Here is a 22,228-nt window from a genome sequence, read left to right as displayed (position 1 = left end):
GTCAGAGACTAACCATTGCCCAACCTTTCTTCAGAGATTTTGACATGAAGGTAACGACTTTCTGACGAGTATTGTGACTGGAGATGAAAGCTGCTCCATCATTGTGAACCTGAAACAGAACTACAGATTATGGAATGGCACATTTGACCCCGTCACCGAAGAAGAAAGCGAAGACAGTGCAATCGACAAGGAAAGTTATGGGGAGCGTCTTCTGGGACAGGGTTGCTTTCTGGTTGACTTTGGTTGACTTTCTTGAGCCCGGACTAACCATAAATTCTGCCCGCTACTTTCAGACACTTTTGAAGCTCCGTCGTGCCTTGCGTGATAAATGTCCTGTAATGAAGATCATCCCTCAACAAGGTAATGTGGTTTGCATCCTGCACGTGGAGCAGATGAAGTAGATAATAAGATTTGGGTGGGAAAAACTTCATCATCATCCGTAGAGCCCCGACATGGCATCCTCTGACTACCATCTTTTCGGTTTTTGTGAGGGAACAGATGTGATGCCATCTCTACTGGAGGATATTCGGCAAGCAGTGCGTCAGTGTCTACGGGAAGATGGAACGGGATTCTATCGCAAGGGTATTTTCAAACTTGCAGAACAAAGGGGAACATGTATGAAAGAAAACGGGAACTATGTGGAAAAGTGAAAGAAAGGTCTGTAGATTGAGATGATATATTTGGTTTCACTTACAAATAAAGATTACGGTTGTGAAAAAATGTTGCTCACGATGTTCAGTATGCCCCTCGTATAATTGTAAGAAATCAAATACTATCAAGCTAGGTACGTAAACACACAGCCCAAACGTTATGATAATGCGCTATTTTAAAACGAAGTTGTTAAACTTACGTGACAGGCACGGCTCACAACAGAATCGTCCGCCAACCGCGACAGAGTTCTCACTCGAGGCTTTGACTCCAACTCAGTGTCCTAACTGTGCATGGAATAGATAAGACTGGCAATTTATCAAAGTTTGATAGGGGCAAGATTGACAGAGCCAAACGTCTGGAAATGAACATCTTGGAAACAGTGCAACTTGTCGAAGGTTCGCGAGCCTCCATGATTAGTGTCTTCCAATGGCGGCGAAAGGAAGGTGAATTACATATTAACAGCAAACATTAACATACTTTGTAGTTCCAATGTTTACCTCACGAATGTTTGATAACGACCGCAATAGACACGTGTTCATAATCATTGGGCACAGAGTTGTATGTTCCGATAAATCATGATACTGCATCACATCAATGGTTGGGTCAAAATACGTCGTCTTCCAGAGATATCGTTGTTCGAAAAGTTTATAGTAGGATAGTGACTTGTTTGAGGAACTTTCATATAAGGGCCCCGGAGTACATATGGAGGTAAGAATGATGACTCCCAACTAATGGTGGGTCTTTACTAATCACATACACTCATTCATGTCAGCCATATTTTCAGTTGACAATTGTACGGTATCTTTCAGCTGTACAATGCTACTTGACACAAAATCAACGTTATGCTGCAGTTGATCGAGGACCACAGTGGTGAATGTCAATTGCTGCAACGTATCGCGAACTCACCGTATCTTAACTAAATTACATACATTTGGAGTGTCATTGACCTTCTTCTAGGATTTTTAGATAAATCAGTAAATATATGTGTGGAGATTTGGAGCGTGATTCATCTACCCACCTACCACAGTCTCATTCCTTATATGTAGAATAGCACTGCTGATGTTCTGTGACGCGAATATTTGGTAGGTGATGATAATGTTCCGACTGGTAAGTATACATATAATTCCAGTGGAGATGGACGCCCTAAGTGAGACGAACCAGGGCCATAATTCTTAAATTATCCACCAGAGTGCAACGTGAATATAGGCAGAGTGTCATGGCGGAGGTATGCTAGACACCTGTCTTTTCCTGAAGAAGTCCACACACTTCTTAAGTAGGCGAGCTTTTTCTTATTTCAAGTAGGTCAAAATTTTCTTTGCAAAATTTCATTGAAAGCAATGTTCAACGTTCTTGATGTAGTTTTCTTTGGTTTTATTTTTTATTAGATCATTTCATCATAGAAGAATATGCTGATGAAAAGAAAGAAGTTTCTATCGTTAAAAAACTACAACAAGTAAACTACCCTTCTTACCTCTCCTTCTTGATAATAATGAATCACTGCCATTGTGGAAGAGATGTACGCTCATGTCCAAAATTATTGTCGCATATCTATAAATATGTTGTTTGAGGAATATAAATTGATAACGAATTCGTCCGGTATTTCTTATAATGTTAGTATGTGTATAAGCGGCAAAGACATGTATGTGGTGAATTTCATGTCAAAAGAGCAGTAAATAAGAACAATAAAACTTCCGTGTCCATTTAGCAACATTTTGTTTTACTCATTTTAATTTTCGTATTTATAATTATTTTCCTATGAAATTTACCACAAATATACATTTCCCGATTATACACATCGTATCAGTGTTAGCCCTGCAAAATCATTATCAAATTATTTCCTTACAAGAAGACAATTATAGATATGCGACAATCATTTTGGACATGAGTGTACATCAGCTTACAGAACAGCAGGAAGAAAAAGGTGGTTAAATACGCGAAAGTAACCATAAAAACAAGGGGCGAGACAAGAAACAAGAAGAGAATTCCGATCATATCTTCATCTCCATCCAGCGATGATTGCCAGTCGATATTATATGCTGGATGACATGGAGGAGTATGATGGAAACTAGTGTGTTGGATGTGGTGGAAACTAGTGTGTTGGATGTGGTGGAAACTAGTGTGACGGGGGGTCAAGGGGACATTGCCCCCTCCCTAAGTTTGGTAGAAGTTATTGGGGGCACCGAAAGCGCCCAATGAATATTATGCCTTATTTTACAGCCGATTCAAGAATGAAAAGTTTATGTACAAAAGCAGTGCACAAAAAGGTTATGTAGTTTGTATGCACTGTCAAATCTTCGACAAAATATAGAGTGCTTTGTGTTATTATAACTAATGAACAATTTTTCTGTTCCTTTTAGTCTGCCTTTGTAAAATAGAAACAATTTGGCAACAGTGTTTCTTTCAGAAAAAAATCTCCGAGGGGGTATTTTCAGGGTCTGGAAACCAAAAGTTCAATGATTTCACAATGCAAAGTACTCTCAATTGAAAATATAATCATAGGGAAGTGGTGGCGCGTATGGACGATTTAAAGATAGAATTTTCCTATGAAGAAAATAACAGACACGTATAGAATACTCACAAGTCAGTTAGTACTTGATTGAAGAATTAGATTCGTACTCGTAAATCTACTTTATAGCACATTTATGATTCTAATGATTATAATAACATGCGATTTTTTTTAAATTAAGAATTTGTAGTCCTACCTGTTATGTTCCTCAAAGCTAACCTGCCGACAAAGCTGAGATGGACACCATAGTTTGCAGTTCAATCACTAACACTTCATAATATCCACATAATTATGTAATACAAAAAGCTGAACTGTGAAGCACGTAAGTCAAACTGTAAGATAATTCTTCCTCCCGAATACACGCATCCACACTCACATCACAAAATAACTTCATTCTCACGTAAAAAAAACAAAATAAAATTAAAATAAAATAAAATAAAATAAAATAATAAAATAAAATAAAATAAAATTAAATAAATAAATAAAAAGGCAATTGGTATTAGTTATTTTAAAAGTACTTTCCACTTAACGTAAACGCATTCTTCTTTGCTTTTTGGTTGCATAACGTTCTATAACTTTGCAGAGAAATTCTTCACTAGGAACTTCTTCTCCTTCAATGGAAATTCTCATGCAATGGTCCAAGGAAGTTTCCCCTAATCGATTCCTCAACGGTGTCATTATTCTGTTCATGGCACTGAAAGATCTTTCAACGGTGGCTGTTGCTATTGGCACTGTTAGAATTTTTACACTGGCCTTTTTAAGTTCATCGTATCCAAAAGAAGATGTTAAAATGTATTTTAATGGCGATATCTTGTCATTCACATTTGGTGCCAGAAATTTGAAAGATTGAAGATCTGCATATAAGTGATCTTCATTTATGCCGGACAGAATGCAACAGAGACTTTTCACATCTAATTCTTTGATATGTTGAATAGAATCAAATGATTGAAAAAATGAACACGCTGAAATCAAATCAACAGCTTGCTTATTAAACCTTCTGCCCATTTCAGTGGCTACAGCATCAGCGAATTTAGCAAGCATTCCCAAACATTTCTTTTCTTCAGATGGATCTGACTTGATTGTTCGGATTCCTGAAAGTTTAACTTTCATTTCGTCGTAAGTAGTAAAAATGGTACTAGACTCTTGTCTTGCTGCTTTATTTGCATCTTCAGAAATTGACTTCAGGTGAGCCTCAGTACTTGAAATCAGCTGGGGTAAATTCGCTAACTGACAGTCTTCCTTTTGCAGGTACTTACTTAGATTTGACACGGATCCCAGTATCTCTACCAACAAGCACAATGTTAGAAGAAAGGTCGAGCTTTCCATTTCAATTAATATTCCACCTGCCAAGGAACAAAAATCTCCACCTTCTTTATATAAGTGCTCTAACGTCATCATTATTGCTCCATAACATTTTTTAATGGTTTGAATGGTTTTGTGATGACTGAGCCAACGTACATCCATGGGTTCTGGAATTTTCAAAGTAGGGTCCTGTAACATTTTTTGAACATCGTGAAGAGCAGCTTCTCTTTTCGGAGATTGGCGGAATATCTTGCAAATGTCCCTCACAACGTAAAAAAATCTTTTAACACATGGAAACAAATTTTTTGCACTTGTCACTGAAAGGGCCAAAACATGCGCTCTACAATGTATGTACGGGACATTTCTCTTTGCCTTTTCTGAAATTCTCTTCTGCACCCCAGAAACACTACCAGAGAAATTAGAACCCCCATCGAATCCACATGCCACAAGATTATCAAATGACAAATTTCGTTTGGTTATATCATTTTCAATACAATTTGTAATAGTTTCGGCGGTAGTGTCCTGAAGCGTAGTTATGCATAGAAATCTCTCCCTCACTACGCAGCTGTCAGTAACATATCTCACACAGACAGAAAGCTCTGATTTATTCGCTGTGTTAGGCGATTCGTCAGCATTAACGCAAAAGGTTTCTCTTTAAGTTCAGCAGCAAACTCCTCATCTAACACTTCTCCCATGCACTCCAACATCTCACAAGCTGTGTCTTTGCTGCAGTATGTTGCACGCTCACTCTTTATCTGAAGCCAGTCGTTTAAACTTTGAATACACGGAGCGATCAAATTTCTTACAATATGTTCATATTTACTCGTATGAGCCACTTCTTCTTTCACAAGAAAATATAAACTACGCAAGAGAATTTTTACAGCCTGTTTGTTTTCTTCGATTTCAGTGCTACTTTGATGCTGTAAAATTGAATGAATAATTTTATTTTCATGTAAAATTCGAAGATTTTCTTTCACCATTGCACTTTTGTGATATTCAGAGGAATCATGCTTGTGGAGTTTCCCTGTAGTACCAGTTGCTTTCCTGAAATTTGTGAACGGAACTGTAATGAATACGCCTTTAGTTTTCTGTGCTACATTTAAATCATTTTGATAATATCTTGAACACACACCACAAAATGCACCTCCCCGATTCTCGTCATAAACTAACCACTTGTATTTATCTGTCCAAGAAGTCATGAAACGATATTCATGTTTCGATCTTCCCTGTACAGCAGAACATCCGGAGTTAAAAGAAGTTGAAGGAAGAGGTTCCTGTGGGTGAGATGAGGAAATAGTGGGACTGCCTTCTGGTACTCTTGAACGATCTTCGAGCGATAACCCATGCATTATTTTTTTGGTAAAGTATGACAGTAAAGTACCTGCTTTTCGTTTTGCGCTCATCACTGTGATTTTCAGTCTGTCACTTCAAGTAAAATAAATAAATAAACAATAAAAAAGAACATCAAAAATGTAATTTAAAAATTAGTTACAGCACGCAAAATCGAACAATCACGCAATAAACACTATTGTCTCTACCGTCTCCTCCCAGCGCACATTTTTCAGGTTTTACAAGAACAAAAGAAAATTTAAGTTTTCTTGTGGAATTGTGAAACAGCCTGATTCAAAGTTTTGAAGTAAGCAACACAACACTTCACACGCTAACAGTACGTTGCAGTAATAGAACTGTCTCAAAATTGTCCACAGCGAAAGACGCCAGCCAAGTTCTGTCCGAACCCACTTCTCTCTCTTATAGTAATAAAATGCATTTAAAATAAATATAGAAAGATAAACAGGCAGGGAAAGAGGCATGTTTTGTAGTATATATATATATATATATATATATATATATACAGAGGAGCATTTCAGGCCTGGGGTTAGAGGAGGGATAAAGCGAACCGTCTATTCCAGCTACGAGCCGATTGCCACCAAGCAACTATCACTACCGCCATACGACCTAACTTCATTGTTTCTGCCCAATAAAATTTTGCAAAAGAACAGCTTACAACCGTTGTCTCCGTTATATATATATATATATATATATATATATATATATATATATATATATATATATATCAGAGTTGGCGTGGGTCAATGAAAACTTGACCCACCACCCACCGTGACCCACGACCCACTGACCCACCACCCACCGTGACCCACTCTGACCCACGACCCACTCTGACCCACCATGACCCACCACCCACCGTGAACCACTCTGACCCATCACCCACCATGAACCACTATCATCCACTGTGACCTACTCTGACTCACCAAAATCCATCGTCATTAACTCTGAACACGATCCACGGCCTCTTCTTTACTGACCAAAGAGTTTACACTTGTAATAAAACAAGACTGTGAAATTGTCACTAATCGAAGTTTGAATTTCTAGTCAATCGCTCAAGCACCATTCTGCTACAATAACGGTGGATCTGACCTTTACGATATAAAATGGTAAAGTGTTTGTCAGTGAGGAAATTAAAACAGTTCGAGGTGGGGGGCGGAATTAGTGTAAGCCTAAAATATACTTGTACTAAGAGAGTATTCTTGCAAGTGTTAATTTCTGAACGCATTCCACAAGAAACTTCTATTCTCAGGAAAATACCCCTGTACAATATGGAAAAGGTTATGGTGTCTCAGTTCACAGTATTTTTCTCACAAAAGACTTGAAAAATCAGTTAGTTGTTCATAGGGTATAAAGGTGCTCGGGTACTCTATGTGAGAGCATCTCCATAAAGTATGCTCATAATTGTAATTTGCGTAATCACTAAAACACCACGTTAAATTTAATTTACAAATATGCATAATTGCAATTATTATGAATATTTATTCAAAGTAGTTTACATAAAACAAAGAAGAGACTTACTAAAAAGTAGGTATAAAGTTGAATAACACAAATAAGCCATTAGTAATACAAGTATACATTTTTCGTAACTCGTAATTTTCCACCTTAAAACAAATCTGAAATCGGATTTATTTCCTGTTGGTAACTTTTTGGCGGTAAATCATCCGCAGCGGAATGATGTCCATCCTTCAGCCAAGAAATAACTAGCTGTCGTCTACTTTGAGCTTGTCTAGCGGTGGGCCATTAACATTGATGAGCAACAAGTTAGACAATGTTTGAGCACTTAATCTATTTCTAATATCAGTCATCTGTAAATTCATAAGGGGAAATCCCCGTTCGCACTCTGTCGTGGAAATTGATAATACATCTACCCAACTTCTCATCGACAATCTACTTGTTAGACTTAAATCTGATAACGATTTTTCTCGGTCAGTTTTGAAATACTCAGCAAGAAGTATCATCTCTCTATCACCATACAACATCTTTTCCATATCGACCATGTCAGTTGGCAATGTCGACCCATGTAGAACTAGGGATGCGCTCGAGTCGAGACATGTCTCGAATCTCGACTCGACTCGACTCGAATTCGAGTCGAGATTCGAGTCGAGACACACTTTGTAAAATTCGAGACGAGTCGAGACAAACGTATTTCTCGACTCGAATTTTCGAGTCGAGACACGAGTCGAGTCGAGACGGCTCTTAAAAATCTCGACTCGACTCGAATGTCTCGAAAATCTTTCTATAATTTTTAACATTATTTTGAAGAAAGTATTCACTCAGAAACAGCCTTGAAACCAATTCCAGCTTTTATTCCTTTAGAAAGGTACAGAACGCATAAAATTAATAGTTAATCTTTAAAGATCAAGATTTAATTTTCAGCTCAATTCAGTTAATTAGAACTAATAGTTAATGTCGTTGTATTTGGTTGTACTGCAAATATAATAATAATAATAATAATAATTGATTATCTAGTTTGTATAAAACTATTGCGATAGAGTGAACTTCATAAATTCTCTGAATGAGCAGTTGGTAGTATATAGTAATCTAGCATAGTTATAATTATTGTGTTTTTGTTCCCATGAACGCAATAGGGTTACGTTACTTCTGGATTATTCACTTGCCCAACTATTCTGAGGCTTTAATATGTTGCAGCATATCACGAGCTACGGATAATATATAATGTAACATTTGTTGTACATCACATATTATGATACGAGACTATTTTACATAGTATATCTTATCTAATATAAATAAAATAAAGAGTTTGTTTGTGTGTTTGTCTGTCTGTCTGTGCGACCTGGGAACCAGACGAGTGGACCGAGAGTTCCCAAAATTTGGTCACGGGTACCTTAGTCCAGGCCCCAGATCAAGACGAAGCGTTTTTTTAAAATTTCGAACCAGGGAGGTCTCGAGGGGGACGTTTACTGGGACCGACCTGGGGACCAAACAAGTTGACCGAGAGTTACCAAATTTTGGTCACGGATACCTTGATCCAGGTCCCAGTCTAAGGCGAAGCGTTTTTGTCAAAATTGGAACCAGGGGGTCTCAGGGGGGCGTTTAGCGAGACATGTAGTAAAAGTAATCCAAATTGATCGACATTAGTGTCAAATCCATAATTTTCACGGTCGCTGAGATCAATGGTGACACTTCCATCAGCGATGACTTGCAAATTCAGCTACTACTGTATGCGGGCCGGGTGTCAGCGGGTGAGGAATACCGAGACATGTATAAATAGCCCATATTGATTGATACTAGTGTCAAATCCATAGTTTTCGCGGTCACTGAAATGAATGGTGATACTTCCACAGGTGTTGACTTCCAAATACAGCCCCCATGCGAAGAATGGGTATATTAAGCTAGTATTACAATAAATGGACTGCTTGGATGCCAAGAACTAGTATAGATAAGTACCATCCACTTCTATGAATAGGTATTTTTTAAAAGGATTTTTGTAAACACTAAGTTATAAAACAATGAACTACATACAGTAGTTATGGTTTTGGTTCCCAACATAAAAGAAATATGGATTGTTCATGAGATATTGAACTTCAACTTTCACTCCTGCAAAATTTCAATTTTGGAGTTAGGCCACTTGGCATCAAAGCAGTTCACTGTAAGATAAATACATTCCGCAAATTAGTAGCATAGTTGTTCAGGAACCTTCGATTTCCATCCTCTCAAATGAAAGCTGAATGATTGCTTGATACATGCTGACTATATAGGAGAAATAGTGTATTAAGTTTTCGAGCTTTGGTGCGTATCCGTATTTACACTCTGATATAACTTTAAGTTCACACTCAAATCGAGCTAATTGTTTAATGCATTTCGAAAGCTTTTGTTTTTATGCAGCTCATTAAGGAAAATCTATTTCATAATCGTAACATTTATGTACTAAGAAACTATGAACGTAAAGTGGACTCGACCTAGCCCCGTGGCCGCTGTGACTCAGTGGCACAGCTCTCACCCTTGGTGTGTGAGGACTCTGATTCTGTGTGTGTGTGTGAACTCCGCGGCTAGTGTATGCGTACAGAGTCGGAAGCGGTATGTATTGTTTATACTACTTACAACGTTACCCCCCACATAAAATATAAATTCACCCTTTCTCCCTTCTCTTTTTCGAATACAATGAACGGACTCTTTTGCTGAAGAACGATGCTAAAAGAAAATTGAAACATCTGTGTCTAAACTTTCTTTGAAGCGCAGTCTTTTGTATTTGTAAGGTTTTGCGAGTGTTTTCGAGATAGCCAAATTCGCGTGGTACCATTATGGAGAATAAATATTTGATAAAGTCACGTAGATGCGCTTAAACCTATTCCATCTGTCCTTATAATTTTTCTGGTCTCATCAATTTCTCAGGAGAATACGTACAACATATGTCCAAATTCCATATATACTTTTTCTAAACTAATGAGTAAACTCATTAAGAACACCAACTGATATCAATAAACAGGAAAGAAAACAATACTTTATACTTCTATCATTTGGTACACATCTCTATGAAGCACAGCTTGTTTCTTTTTGGAATAGCTCCTTCGTGTCACAGCTGTGGTTAGTTTTGTTTTGTGTTAGGATGAAAGAGAGAAATGCAACATTTGCTTCGAGGTGAAGTTATATATATTATTAAGATGAGCGGTGATAAGCGAGGTTTAACAAAGAGTGACTTTCGGATGCACAATTTAACGGGTAATTGCAGTCCGTGTTGAGAATCGAACCAAAGGTATGTAAGACATGTTAATATTGAGCTCTTTTGTGGTAAAAGTGAACTTCAGAAACACACAAAAGACTTGAAACATCAAGCTAATGTAAAACAATTGAAAAATAGCCCTTTCTCATCATCGCCATCTTTTCTGTGGCTAGAAACATGCAGTGTGTAGCAACAAGAATCGTGTTAAGGACTTTTTTTCGAACATAACATTCCCTTCCACACCATAAAAGACAATATAATGTTTGTTAAAAGAAATTGCACATATTATTTTTAAATTTTGTTTGTGATCCTATCATGCATAATTATAAATAATGCCTTTCATACTACGAGAATGAGTTCAACTATACGTCATGGCCCCTCTAAAGCGGGTACGCGGTGGCTCAGTGGTAGATCGTTCACCTCTGGTGCTTGGGCACCCTGGTTCGATCCCAGCTCGTACCAAGTGAACTTTGTGGTGGACAAACACCGTGTGCGTGGGTTTCCTCGGGGTTCTTCCGTTTCTCCCACTTTCTTCATTCCACGATTTCACTAATTTCTCATCATCACCCCTCTCCTTTAGCCTAACCGGCATAACCGTAGGACGTAAAACTCAAAGATTTCACTTCATTTTTTCCCTCGAAAGCGATATCTTTCAAAATTATTTATTGTTAGATATTGTAAATTTACGGTATCTATTTTAGTGGACGGGAAATTTTGCATCTAATCGGATAATTTCATGGCTTCTAACAGGAATTCGCAGTTACGAAATTTGCATCACTGTCTTTTGAAAGGATGCCTAGAAAAAATACTACTAGAAAATAACTGAAAACACAAAATGGATTTGATAGCCAAATTCACGTCATCTTGGTGCGTCATCATTTTTCTTTAAATATTTGTATTTAGTATTAGATTAGAGTTTAGTGTCCCTTTCAGCATCAAGGCTATATGAGACGTGAACTTACAAATTAACGTGGGTTCAGAACCACAGGAGTTCCCATCGGAAAGCGAACCTAGGTCTCCCGCACCAAAGACGCGTACGCTAATCACATGGACAAGGGTGTTCGATATTTAGTAATGTGTACATAAAGTTGTGAAATTGCGCTTGTATAATGGAATGCAATTCCTTCTACTGACATAAACCTTCACAATACTTAGCTGGACAAAGTATCTTTAAAAAGAAAATGTCACTCTTTATGTTTCAGTTCCTGATTCGACTGAAGGATGGAACAAATTGCAATGAGCGTTTTTGGATCCTACTTTGTGTAGTTGATTCATCATAAACTTGGTATTTGATACGGATATGAACTATTACACTTATTTGGTGTTTATTTCTAAATAATAAGTCCTAATACAATTTCATAAAGTTGTAATTCTTCTTTAGTTTGTATCACTTTACACAATGACAAATCCAAAATGTGTGTTGTATCGGTGCAGTACCAGTTTTTCACGTTTTTCAAAATGTTCCAAAACCCAAAGAATAATCTTTAATTTCTGATATTTTAGTCGTCACAAATTACAATTTTATAATGTAGTCAATGTTTATAATTACTGGGCAGTTGGGCGTTTAAACTAATGACATCATAATAAAGTCAAAACCCTAATTTTGAGTTGAATTGATTCTGATTTTAACGTCCCGTTCAGCAGCGAGGCTATGTGAGACGTGGACCTACTGATTAACGTGGAATCCGAACCTCATGAACTCCCACCGGGAATCAAGCCCAGGTTTCCCACGCCAAAGGCAAGTATGCTAACCGTTAGCCACGAAGGAGCTCCACCATAATTTTAGTGGGCGATAAGAAATATCTCGCCAGTGCTTTTACAATAAATAAAATTTTATAAGTATTAAAGAATAGTGGTAAGAGATTTTATAATAGCTCTTTTATTTATGAGATATGAGTATTTTGAAAAAAAAAACAACTAAAGAATAGGTTGGCGGAACCACAAAAGACTCGTAAAATAAACTTTCTTATAAATACATACGCACCTTACTCACCTTTTATAATTGCTATGCTTACATTCTCCATAAAAACAGAAATTCTCTTTTAGTGATACTTTACACAAGATCATGAAGTGGGTTCAAATTTAATTAAAGGCAAAATACAATACAATAATCCACAAATATTGCCTCAAGTGAGTTTAAAGATCTCTAAACACTAGTGCGAAACCGGGCTCTGCCGTTGCGATCGATTTACAGGTCTTGAGACGAAAGTAAGAAGGGTCTTACGCACACAGTAAGTAAAAACAATTAATATGCCGGAAACTTTCCCCCAAATGGGTGTATCTTAAAACTAACCTCACCATTATTTTTCTAATTAAATTCTAGCCCGAAATTATGTATCATATTACCCTATTCCCATTTTGAAAACTTGACCTTAATTCAAAATGGCGGATTTCAAGATGGCTGCCATCAAGGTCATATCTACCATACGACTTCCCCCCAGGACTTATATGTATCCACATGGTTTTTCTTCACTTTTCTTCATTAACGCTCCGTTTACAAAGGGTAGTAAGGGACTTGTGGTAATCTCTAATAACCACATCACAACTCTTAAAAGTTATTTAAAAAATAGAAAACATTCACCATGGCAAAAATTTGTCATCACAAGTAATGATGCATACATGCCTTCTATCAGCAAAAAAAGTTTCATTGAAATTGGAGCCGGACATTTGAGTGATGTCCCTTGTGGGATGTGATTGAACGTGACGTCAGAACACATCGCCCCCCTTCCCGGAATTTACGGGAATTAGGTGACCTGAGTGAGCACATGTGGTGCCAGCTCTCTCCAGCGACCTATCAAGGATCATTGCGTGTATGCCAAGACATGTCGCCGTTTTTATCCATGCCAAAAGTCGACATACTGACAATTAGGTAGATAGTCATGATGGTCTGGCTGATGTGTGCGTATATTTTAACTCGTACATTTTGTCTCGACTCGAATTTCGAGACGTCTCGACTCGAATTCGAGTCGAGTCGAGACAGAGACTGTCGAGTCGAGACACGAGTCGAGACAGAAACATATTTTCGAGTCGAGACACGAGTCGAGACAACATTTTCTCGAGAGGAGTCGAGACAGGCTTAAATCTCGACTCGACTCGACTCGAATGCATCCCTATGTAGAACATAAACCTCATCTACCACGCCTTTGATAGGGAATCTTGTGAATAAATTATCAATTAAAGCCTTATAAACTGATGATTTCTTATTTGTTTATAAATTTAATTTTTGTAATTACACATGAAGGTTTGATACCATTACCAAGTTCCCTCCCCCGTCTAGAAAGCGAAAGGGAACGAGGTTTCTGGAAAGTGTTCAGAGGTGAATGGGAATTTCCCTCCTTCTTCCCCTTCAATTACCACATTGTTGTTTGCCATGTGCCAAATTACGATGAATTTCAATAAAATTATCATAGTGTAATTATTTCCTTGTTGAATTATCAACACTTTTCAGTGAAAAAAAAGGATGAAATTTCAAAGTTCCAAATCAAAGTAAGTAGACCAACGTAAAGGGGAAAAAAAGGGTAAAATTTTCCATACAATTATGCGTACAATCCAAACTTCAAATTTCCGTGTAATTAAGCTCACAGTACAAATTTTATGCCTATTTTTCTCACAACTTTATGGGTTGATTGCCCTGTGCTGCGAGCGCTCCATATAATAAACATAAGCTTCAGCAATTATTATAGCAGAAAGCAATGGTTATATGAAGCCAAGCACTGTATTTTTTGTTTCTGATTTTTTTTTCTGAAATAACATCGATCGTTTTCGATCATTTTTACAAACCAACTCACTACTAATTTTCCATATATAGAAAGTGCCTCCCCCCACACACATAAAGGAGAATTTTAAAAAATGCTAGGACACATTCTGTTTATTTTCAATAAAGAGTTAATACACTGAATTTCAGCTCCGTAAGTTTAACGGCTTGCGAGATACTCATTTTTTTTTCGGAAAAATTCGGATCCTCACTACCTCCTTACGATATTATGCATTATAATAAAAGCAATATAACATTCCAATTTGGATTAAGGCCTAACTATATACCAAAAGTAATTTCATTTGACTTTGCAATTTGACCGTGATGATCAGGCACACATAGTTACATTCAATTTTTTATAAATAATTTATATATTACAGTGATTCAAAAATGTATTTTTTCCAGTAGTTAGCTCTAAAAACCCACAGGTCTCGAAAGCCAAGTTGTAGTGTACGTCCTATTGCTATTATTACTATTAAAATATCAATATCCAAAAGTGCTCGAAGTTTTCTTTTCACTTGGTTAGATATACTCACCTCAGGTAAGTTAATACACTGAATTTCAGCTCCGTAAGTTTAACGGCTTGCGAGATACTCATTTTTTTTCGCAAAATTTCGGATCCTCACTACCTCCTTAGGATATTATGCATTATAATAAAAGCAATATAACATCCCAATTTGGATTAAGGCCAAACTATATACCAAAAGTAATTTCATTTGACTTTGCAATTTGACCGTGATAATCAGGCACACATAGTTACATTCAATTTTTTATAAATAATTTATATATTACAGTGATTCAAAAATGTATTTTTTCCAGTAGTTAGCTCTAAAAACCCACAGGTCTCGAAAGCCAAGTTGTAGTGTACGTCCTATTGCTATTATTACTATTAAAAATATCAATATCCAAAAGTGCCCGGTTTTCTTTTCACTTGGTTAGATATACTCACCTCAGGTAAGTAGACAGAAACAAGTGGAAAAGAAAGGGAAAGGAAGGTCTTGAAATAAAACGGAGACAAATTTACCAGCCTTCAGAAGATACTCTCTACAATGCAGTGAGCAGAGAGGGTCGGTAGATCATACTGAGTCGGTGGGTCGCAGTGGGTCACGGTGGGTGGTGGGTCGCAGTGGGTCATGGTGGGTGGTGGGTCGCAGTGGGTCACGGTGTGTGGTTATCACAGTGGGTCATGGTGGGTGGTGGGTCACAGTGGGTCACATACTGTTGACCCACGACCCACTGACCCACTCCAACTCTTATATATATATATATATATATATATATATATATATATATATATATATATATATATACTGGAGTTTCTCTTCCTTCTTATGTGATCTACGGTCAATATTTCTCTTTTTACTCAGCACCAAGAGGTTTTTGAATGCTAGGGAGAGGTAAGCTGCCTTTATAACCATGTTTTCCAAAATGTGTCGTTTGTTCTTATACCCTATGTACCTCACTCCCTCAGGAACCTTACGAGCCAAAAAGATAATTGAGAGAGGTTGGAAGTGTCCCTCCCGTGAACACCCTTAATGTTTACGGGAGTTCAGCTGAAAGGACAAAACCTGTTAACCGCTCACCCCCGCGTCTGTAGCAGCAAAGGAAGGAAAATGTAATGTGTATTTGGTGCTTGCTCTGTTGGGAGTGACCGCCAATGCAATCAAACTGCTTTCTTAGTTTGCGCGACAAGAAATGAAGTTCTTGTGTGAGCTGAAGACTAATATATCTGATGGTTATACATTTTGTTCTCTTTCCCGTTCACAAACGTACTCAAGCCATTATTTGTGTTGTTTCTTTTTTCGAGTACAGAAATATATAGGTTTCTGAACATTCTTATATTCTTTGAGAATGCGCCGTGGGGGTAGCCTTCAAGTTCCGGGGGGGTAATACCCCCCCGGCTCACCCCCTGAAAGAATCACTGATTTGGCAAGAGCTTCGTTTTGGTTTATTGTTGTCTGCCGCTAGAAACAAATGCAATCCTTTCCCTTTCAGAACAAGTATCTATCGTTTGAGAGGCAAACATTTTCGAGGTTCTGTTTTGTGTTTACTGGTTTGTGCACTATGCAATATGAATGTTTGAACTGAAATATGTCTGAATTAGTGAACAGAAAGAAGTTATCTGGTGCAGAAGGACGGATACGGAAACAACAGAAACATCATGAAGACGGAAAGCTCTTGAAATTCCTTAAGAAAAGTACTCAGCAAGATAATATTTTACATGGTAACATCAAAACTGACATGTATTGACACAAATTTATAGGCATTACCGGCATTTATGGTCTTACGCTCGTCACGCTTGAGGGATGATATTACTCTCCGGGCACACTACCCGGGGAATGAAGGAAGTGGCCTGGGTCCTAAAAGTTAGGTACCTTCCCGGTATTATCCGCTTTCAGTCATTATTAAACCTCATCTTACAGCAGTTCCAGTAGAAACAGCAGAGGTGGTCACCAATTGTGTTTCTCAATAAGACATGGTACTGGAGACAGTAGTTCCATGGCACACGTAATGCTGTAAAACAAATTTCACAAACTGTTTCAACCCTGTTTGTGTATGTATTCCCTTTGTTACAAGCACCAAAACAAAACATCAATCACAGACTGTTCCACCACAGTTTGTCGGAAAGAGAGCGCACCATTTTCTTTCAAGAGAGTGTTTCCTTGACATCCCTTGGTTTCCAGGGCCGGATCTAGAATCCTGCGAACTACGCGTTCGCAGGTGGAGCCAAGTGAAGTCGGCGCCAAACTTAAAAATGAATTTTCTGTTTTAAATATAAATATTTGTTAGAGAAAATGTTACGATGAAAAAATTTCCTAATGGTTTCAAATAGATCAATATTGTACAGACTCAGATATATGTATATAAAATATATCAAAAGACAAAACATCCGAATCTTTACGTGGTTGGCTGTAAAACAATCCTTTACAATTAAAAGACTCGCACATTCATTGGTTGCAATGCCACATTCACAAGTAATGATAGTTTGAGGAAGATTTCCCGTGGTGCAGGGAGATTTAGGAAATAATTTTAAAGAGGGGAAAAAGGGAGATTTTATGAATATGAGATAAATTGTAGGGAAATTTAGCTTTTCAGTAAGTGTTCTATTAAGGATTATGGTAGTATCACTAAAAACAGCGGCATTCTTTCCGTAATCCCATCATATACACAAAATACAAATTTAAAAGACTCTTCAGTCCTTCTCCAACAACCCTTCTGCGACGTTGCTAGAGAATATCATTACCAAATATGTCATTGAAATGGGAATGGATCAACAAACGGAAGGAAGTTAACTGCACGTGTTATTTATGGATTGGGTGTCATTATCACAGTAGAAAGAAATGTCTTCAAGAGTGCTCCGTCTTTTCATAAACAGTATCCCTGCACAGTGCTTCGGTTCTGAAATGCACATTATCGAAGTTCAATGATTATGCTTTTGTTGTCTAATGGTCCAGGGAAGGGGGTGAATACTAAGATGGGTGGTGCAAATGTAATTTTTGATAATTTCTGAGGAAAATTTTGACTTAAGTTCCTAATATTAGTAGCGCACAATCGCTGCCCACTGCTTAATGCTTACTTTGTTAATGTCTATTAGTCTGTCATTCGTCAACATTTTCGTTTCTGAGTTGTTTCGCTTCTTTCATTTTTTTTTAATTTATAATGATGTGTGTTTTCACTTTTAAATAGTACTTTGTTTTCCATGTAACAATAGTGGATAACGATAAAAAAAAACAGGTGAGCATTTTATCGGAAAAGAAAGCCTACAAAACTTGAAAGAAGGTGAGAGGGATGAGAAGGATCTAAAAAGTTTCTTTCGACTTCTGAATAAAATTTAAGTGATAATAATACAAACGTTGAGGTCAATACTAGTTACTGTTAACGAAGCATTTACAAATCGATAAACTCTTGAAACAAAGTTTATTTTACTTGGTGATTGCAGAAATTTAATTGTTAAATTAAAATGGAATGGATACAGCCTCTTCGGTTACGGGTCTGACCTAAATTTAATGTATTTCAATATTCGTTTGAATATAATTTGTTTCCACGCAGTATTTCCGTATATAATTCGAAAGGCTAACTGTAATGAAAATCGAAACTGTAATCGAAAGGTCATTAGGATTATAACATTTTTTTCCCCAGAACTCACTGTTAATTACAGCAGAGTATACATATACTCATTCTATTAACTAGTATAATAATCATTATCAATCCATTCTCTCGTATTAAATTTAGATGGTGCGATATTTTTAAACACTTGTTAATGGTCCTAATGCAAAGTACAGTTTTGATTATTAATTGTGTTCAGGGATGCACCGATGGAGGTGGTTCGAGAGTCTGGATCCCCCAAAACTTGTAATTTTTAAAGAAAATTAGTACAATTTCACGAGGCAAATACACAACATTATTTGCATTTTGTGCGCTACTCCGAAATATAAGGAGTCTAGTATCAAAAGCCACCAAATCCATTTTTTTTTTTTTTTTTTTTTTACCGAAATTGAGTTATATATCACATGTCATATGTGTGATCTAAAGGAATTAAATGGGAACAGAATTTTGTTTAAAAGCTTCAAATATGGGACTTTGTACGCGAGTATATGGCGCTTCACTGGACGTTTTGCGAGATTATTCGAAACTAAGCAAAATGGATGTGGCGGATTTTAAAACTAGGGGCCTCATATCTTCGGACCCAAAAGAGAAATCTTGAGTGCTGCGCTTATATTGCACTGCTTGCGTTTACATTGTGATATTCATTCCCTAGTTTCGAACGTCCATCTTGGAAAGAGACATGAAAAGAGTGAATTGTCTTATAAGCCTAAGTCGACCTGGAAAGAATTTTTGCGGAATTGACCTGATTTGGAAGTTCCGCCACTGAGCTGAAGACAAATATCGATTATGGCATACACTGTTTTCATTTGTTGTGTATTAAACAAGTTAAGCGAAAATTATTATTTGTGTTCAACTATATCTCAAAAACGATTAAATGGATCAGCTTCGATCACCATTCAAAATTACATACTCAATAAAATAGATACGGATGCAATAATAAGAGATTTTGTCAAATTGAAAGTCAGAACAGTGTCTTTATAACATCAACCTTTTAGTAACATTGAAAATGAGAAATTAAGCTAATTACCATAATCTTATCACTAGAGAATGCTATGTAAATATGCCTCTTTGTCAAAATCAAGCCTGTGTTAATGTTAGACTTGAAGTTCTTGAGTTTTGTTGTGTTTCGACTTTTGTTTCAATTCTACTCTCCAAAACACATCTTATGTATATAGTATACTTTAGTTTTGTCTTGTGCAAATTTAGTAAAAAATGCTCTTAATTATTAAAATTGGAACTTTGTTTAGTATTCATACACAGTCAATTAGTTATAATTTCGCCTTGTCTCATTAATACTCATAGGGAGACCACATATATTGAAGAAACTTACAGAATTTGAAGAATTTTTGTCCATTACAATTTTCTACTTTTTTGTTATTATTATTATCGTAGGGGCGCCTAAATATTCTTTGCTTACACTTAAGAAATGTCTAGAACCGGCTCTGTTGGTTGCATTACGATGAAGGACTAGAGGGATTCATATGTTATGAATGTGTGTCAGCATTGGCTAAAGACCTTCTAACTATTCCAATAAATAACTCTAAACTTCTGACTGGTGATGGATTTTAAAAATGAAAAAAAAAAGCACTGAAAAAATTGAACATCATGAGAAAAGTTGCCTTCAGAAAGAATCTGTACTTACACTGAGCTCTCTTCGTTCTATTCTAGTGTGCACACAATTAAACAATTCAGTTGGTTATCAATAGAAGGAATCAGTGCAAGCTCTGACAGTCGCCATGTTCAAATCTCATTGTTTCTAGGTTGCCAGGGCTTGGCTGTTAGAGGACACGATGGTGGTGAAGAGAATTATATAACGTTGCTAAAACTATTGTCGGAGTATGTCCTTGAAGTATCGTATTTCTGTAAAAGAAAGAGGAATTTCACATCTGCTACAATTCAGAGTGAGATGGCAAAGGTTGCAGCTTCTGCAAAGCTCGGACTAATTTTACACGAGATCAGGCAATCAGATATGTATAGTCTGATAGATGAAATTTGTGACATCAGTGGCCAAGAACAAGTGTCTATAAACGTTCGAACCGTTACCCCAGACCTTGATGCTGAGTACTTCTTGAGACTGTACCAGACATCGTCGATTACGGGTGAAGTGCTTGTAAAAGTTATTCTTGATGTTTTGTGTCGATTTAACATCCGTCTTGCAGGACTTCGTGGACAGTGCTACGAAGGGGGAGCTAATATGTTTGGGGTTCGAAAGGGAGTTCAGGCAAGAATTACAGAATTGTAGCGTTTGGTTCTCTCTGTTCACTGTGGGAATCAAGCCTGAATCTCGCACTTCAATACAGTGCTCGGGCTGAGCCTCTAATACGAAAGTGTATGCAGTGAACAAACGATGTTGGTGTGCTCATTCGAAGTTCGCCCAAAAGAAGATCTTAGTTTAGTGAATTTAAATCCTTGTATGAGGAAAAATGTCAACTCCACGCTCATTATGCCCAACAAGATGGACTGTGAGGACAGATTCGGTGGCCGCACTTCTGAATTCGTACTTTCATGTACTTGAATATCTCGAAGAGTTGTCAGAAAGTAATAATGAAACCGCAAGTAAAGCCAAAGGTCTTGCACAACAACTGCAGGAAAGCGAAGTGTACTTTGTTCTATTGTTGTATAAATTAATTTTTGAGCCTTGTGAACATCTAAGCACAGTTCTTCAGGAGCCTACAATGACAGTGTCAGGAGCCATGGAGGTGGTAGGTATTTTGGTTCAAACGTTGAAGGCTACTCACTTGCCCTCAGCTACCGCGCAGGAAACAGACCCCGAAAAGATTAGAAAACTCGCAGACATCCGCGACAAATTACCAATTCAATACCGCAGAAGACAAATTACCTCTTATGAATGTTTGGACAATGTCATTTGCGAAGTTGAGTCTAGACTCCATCAGCCTGGACTGAAGAAGTGTCGTGCAATGAAGGATACAATTTTGGAAGGTAACTTTCCTGAAAACATTAGTGACTACGAGAATGCCGTGTCAATCCACAACTACATATGCAACAGTTGCTCACCACTATTCCCACTTCAAAAAATCTGAGAAACCTGGTTGAGAACTTCAAGAAACCCTGTAAACAAACAAGAGTATTGTTTCCTGAAGTGATGCAAGTCCTTCGTCTCCTGTTTGTCAACCCGGCAACATCTGTACCTGCCGAGAGAAGTTTCTCAATGTTGCGGAATCTCAAAACTTATCTGAGGAAGACTGAACCATTTTGCACTTCTTAATGCATACCCAGACAGGACTGAGTCACTGGACGTGAATGAACTGTGTAGAGAATTCACAAATAGCTCCTACTGTGCAACTATCTTCGGAAAAGTGTGAATTCTTCTCTTTGAACTGTGCAGTTTTTTATGTCGAAATGAGCAACAAGATCACAGTGGCTCGTTATTTTTACATTCAACATTTAATCGAATTGAAACTATATTATTCCGTTTTTCTTAAATATATTAAAAGTGGGATGTTACGTACGCAAGGGCTCAAAACACGGCTTTAAAAAAGTTTTCCCACCGTCTTTATAGCTGAGAAATTTTGAACATTTTTTTTTATTTCAATTTCAAGGTAGAAAGTATTTTCCAACTTTCTTCCCCATTATAAGAAGACACTCACGCACACGGTGTTTGTCACCGCAAGGGATCGAACCAGGGACCCCATGCACCAGAGGTGAACGCTCTACCACTGAGCCACCGCGGCCTCTAGAGAGTGAGAATGTGATTTTGTTGCTGAGCGTATACGAGACAATCACATCATACTATTTACCGAGTAATTAATAGTAAACTGTACTTCATACGTATCCTGACGCAAATCAAATGAGATCTACTAGTTTTACTAATGTGCGACTCTTGGTTGAATGAATACATTGGGCCTCTGAAGAAGCTGTC

At 37.4% G+C, this 22,228-nt stretch overlaps 2 protein-coding genes across 2 annotated transcripts; one reads left to right on the top strand and one right to left on the bottom strand.

The window, feature by feature from the left end:
- Positions 1-3,682: 3,682 nt before the first annotated feature.
- On the bottom strand, positions 3,683-4,552 carry LOC145692459 (uncharacterized). Its single transcript, XM_081767768.1, has one exon. It carries the CDS (start codon positions 4,550-4,552, stop codon positions 3,683-3,685), a length of 870 nt encoding a protein of 289 aa, XP_081623894.1.
- Positions 4,553-16,332: 11,780 nt separating this feature from the next.
- On the top strand, positions 16,333-20,590 carry LOC145692458 (uncharacterized). The gene is made up of 2 exons (XM_081767767.1): positions 16,333-16,465; positions 20,109-20,590. The coding sequence occupies exons 1-2, from the start codon at positions 16,333-16,335 to the stop codon at positions 20,588-20,590; spliced, it is 615 nt and encodes a 204-aa protein (XP_081623893.1).
- Positions 20,591-22,228: the final 1,638 nt, after the last annotated feature.

The sequence above is a fragment of the Thermobia domestica genome, chromosome 8, assembly GCF_964235325.1.
Source record: "Thermobia domestica chromosome 8, izTheDome1.hap1.1, whole genome shotgun sequence".
NCBI lineage: Eukaryota > Metazoa > Arthropoda > Insecta > Zygentoma > Lepismatidae > Thermobia > Thermobia domestica.
Note: the sequence above shows the minus strand (reverse complement) of the source record. Positions and strands in the feature narration are given on the sequence as shown.

Excerpts from the sequence above, each read along its gene's own strand:
- LOC145692459 (XM_081767768.1), bottom strand. The coding sequence starts at position 4,552 with ATGACGTTAGAGCACTTATATAAAGAAGGTGGAGATTTTTGTTCCTTG.
- LOC145692458 (XM_081767767.1), top strand. The coding sequence starts at position 16,333 with ATGTCTGAATTAGTGAACAGAAAGAAGTTATCTGGTGCAGAAGGACGG. Across the intron at positions 16,466-20,108 it reads GCAAGATAATATTTTACATG|GTTGCCAGGGCTTGGCTGTT; the intron begins GTAACATCAAAA and ends CATTGTTTCTAG.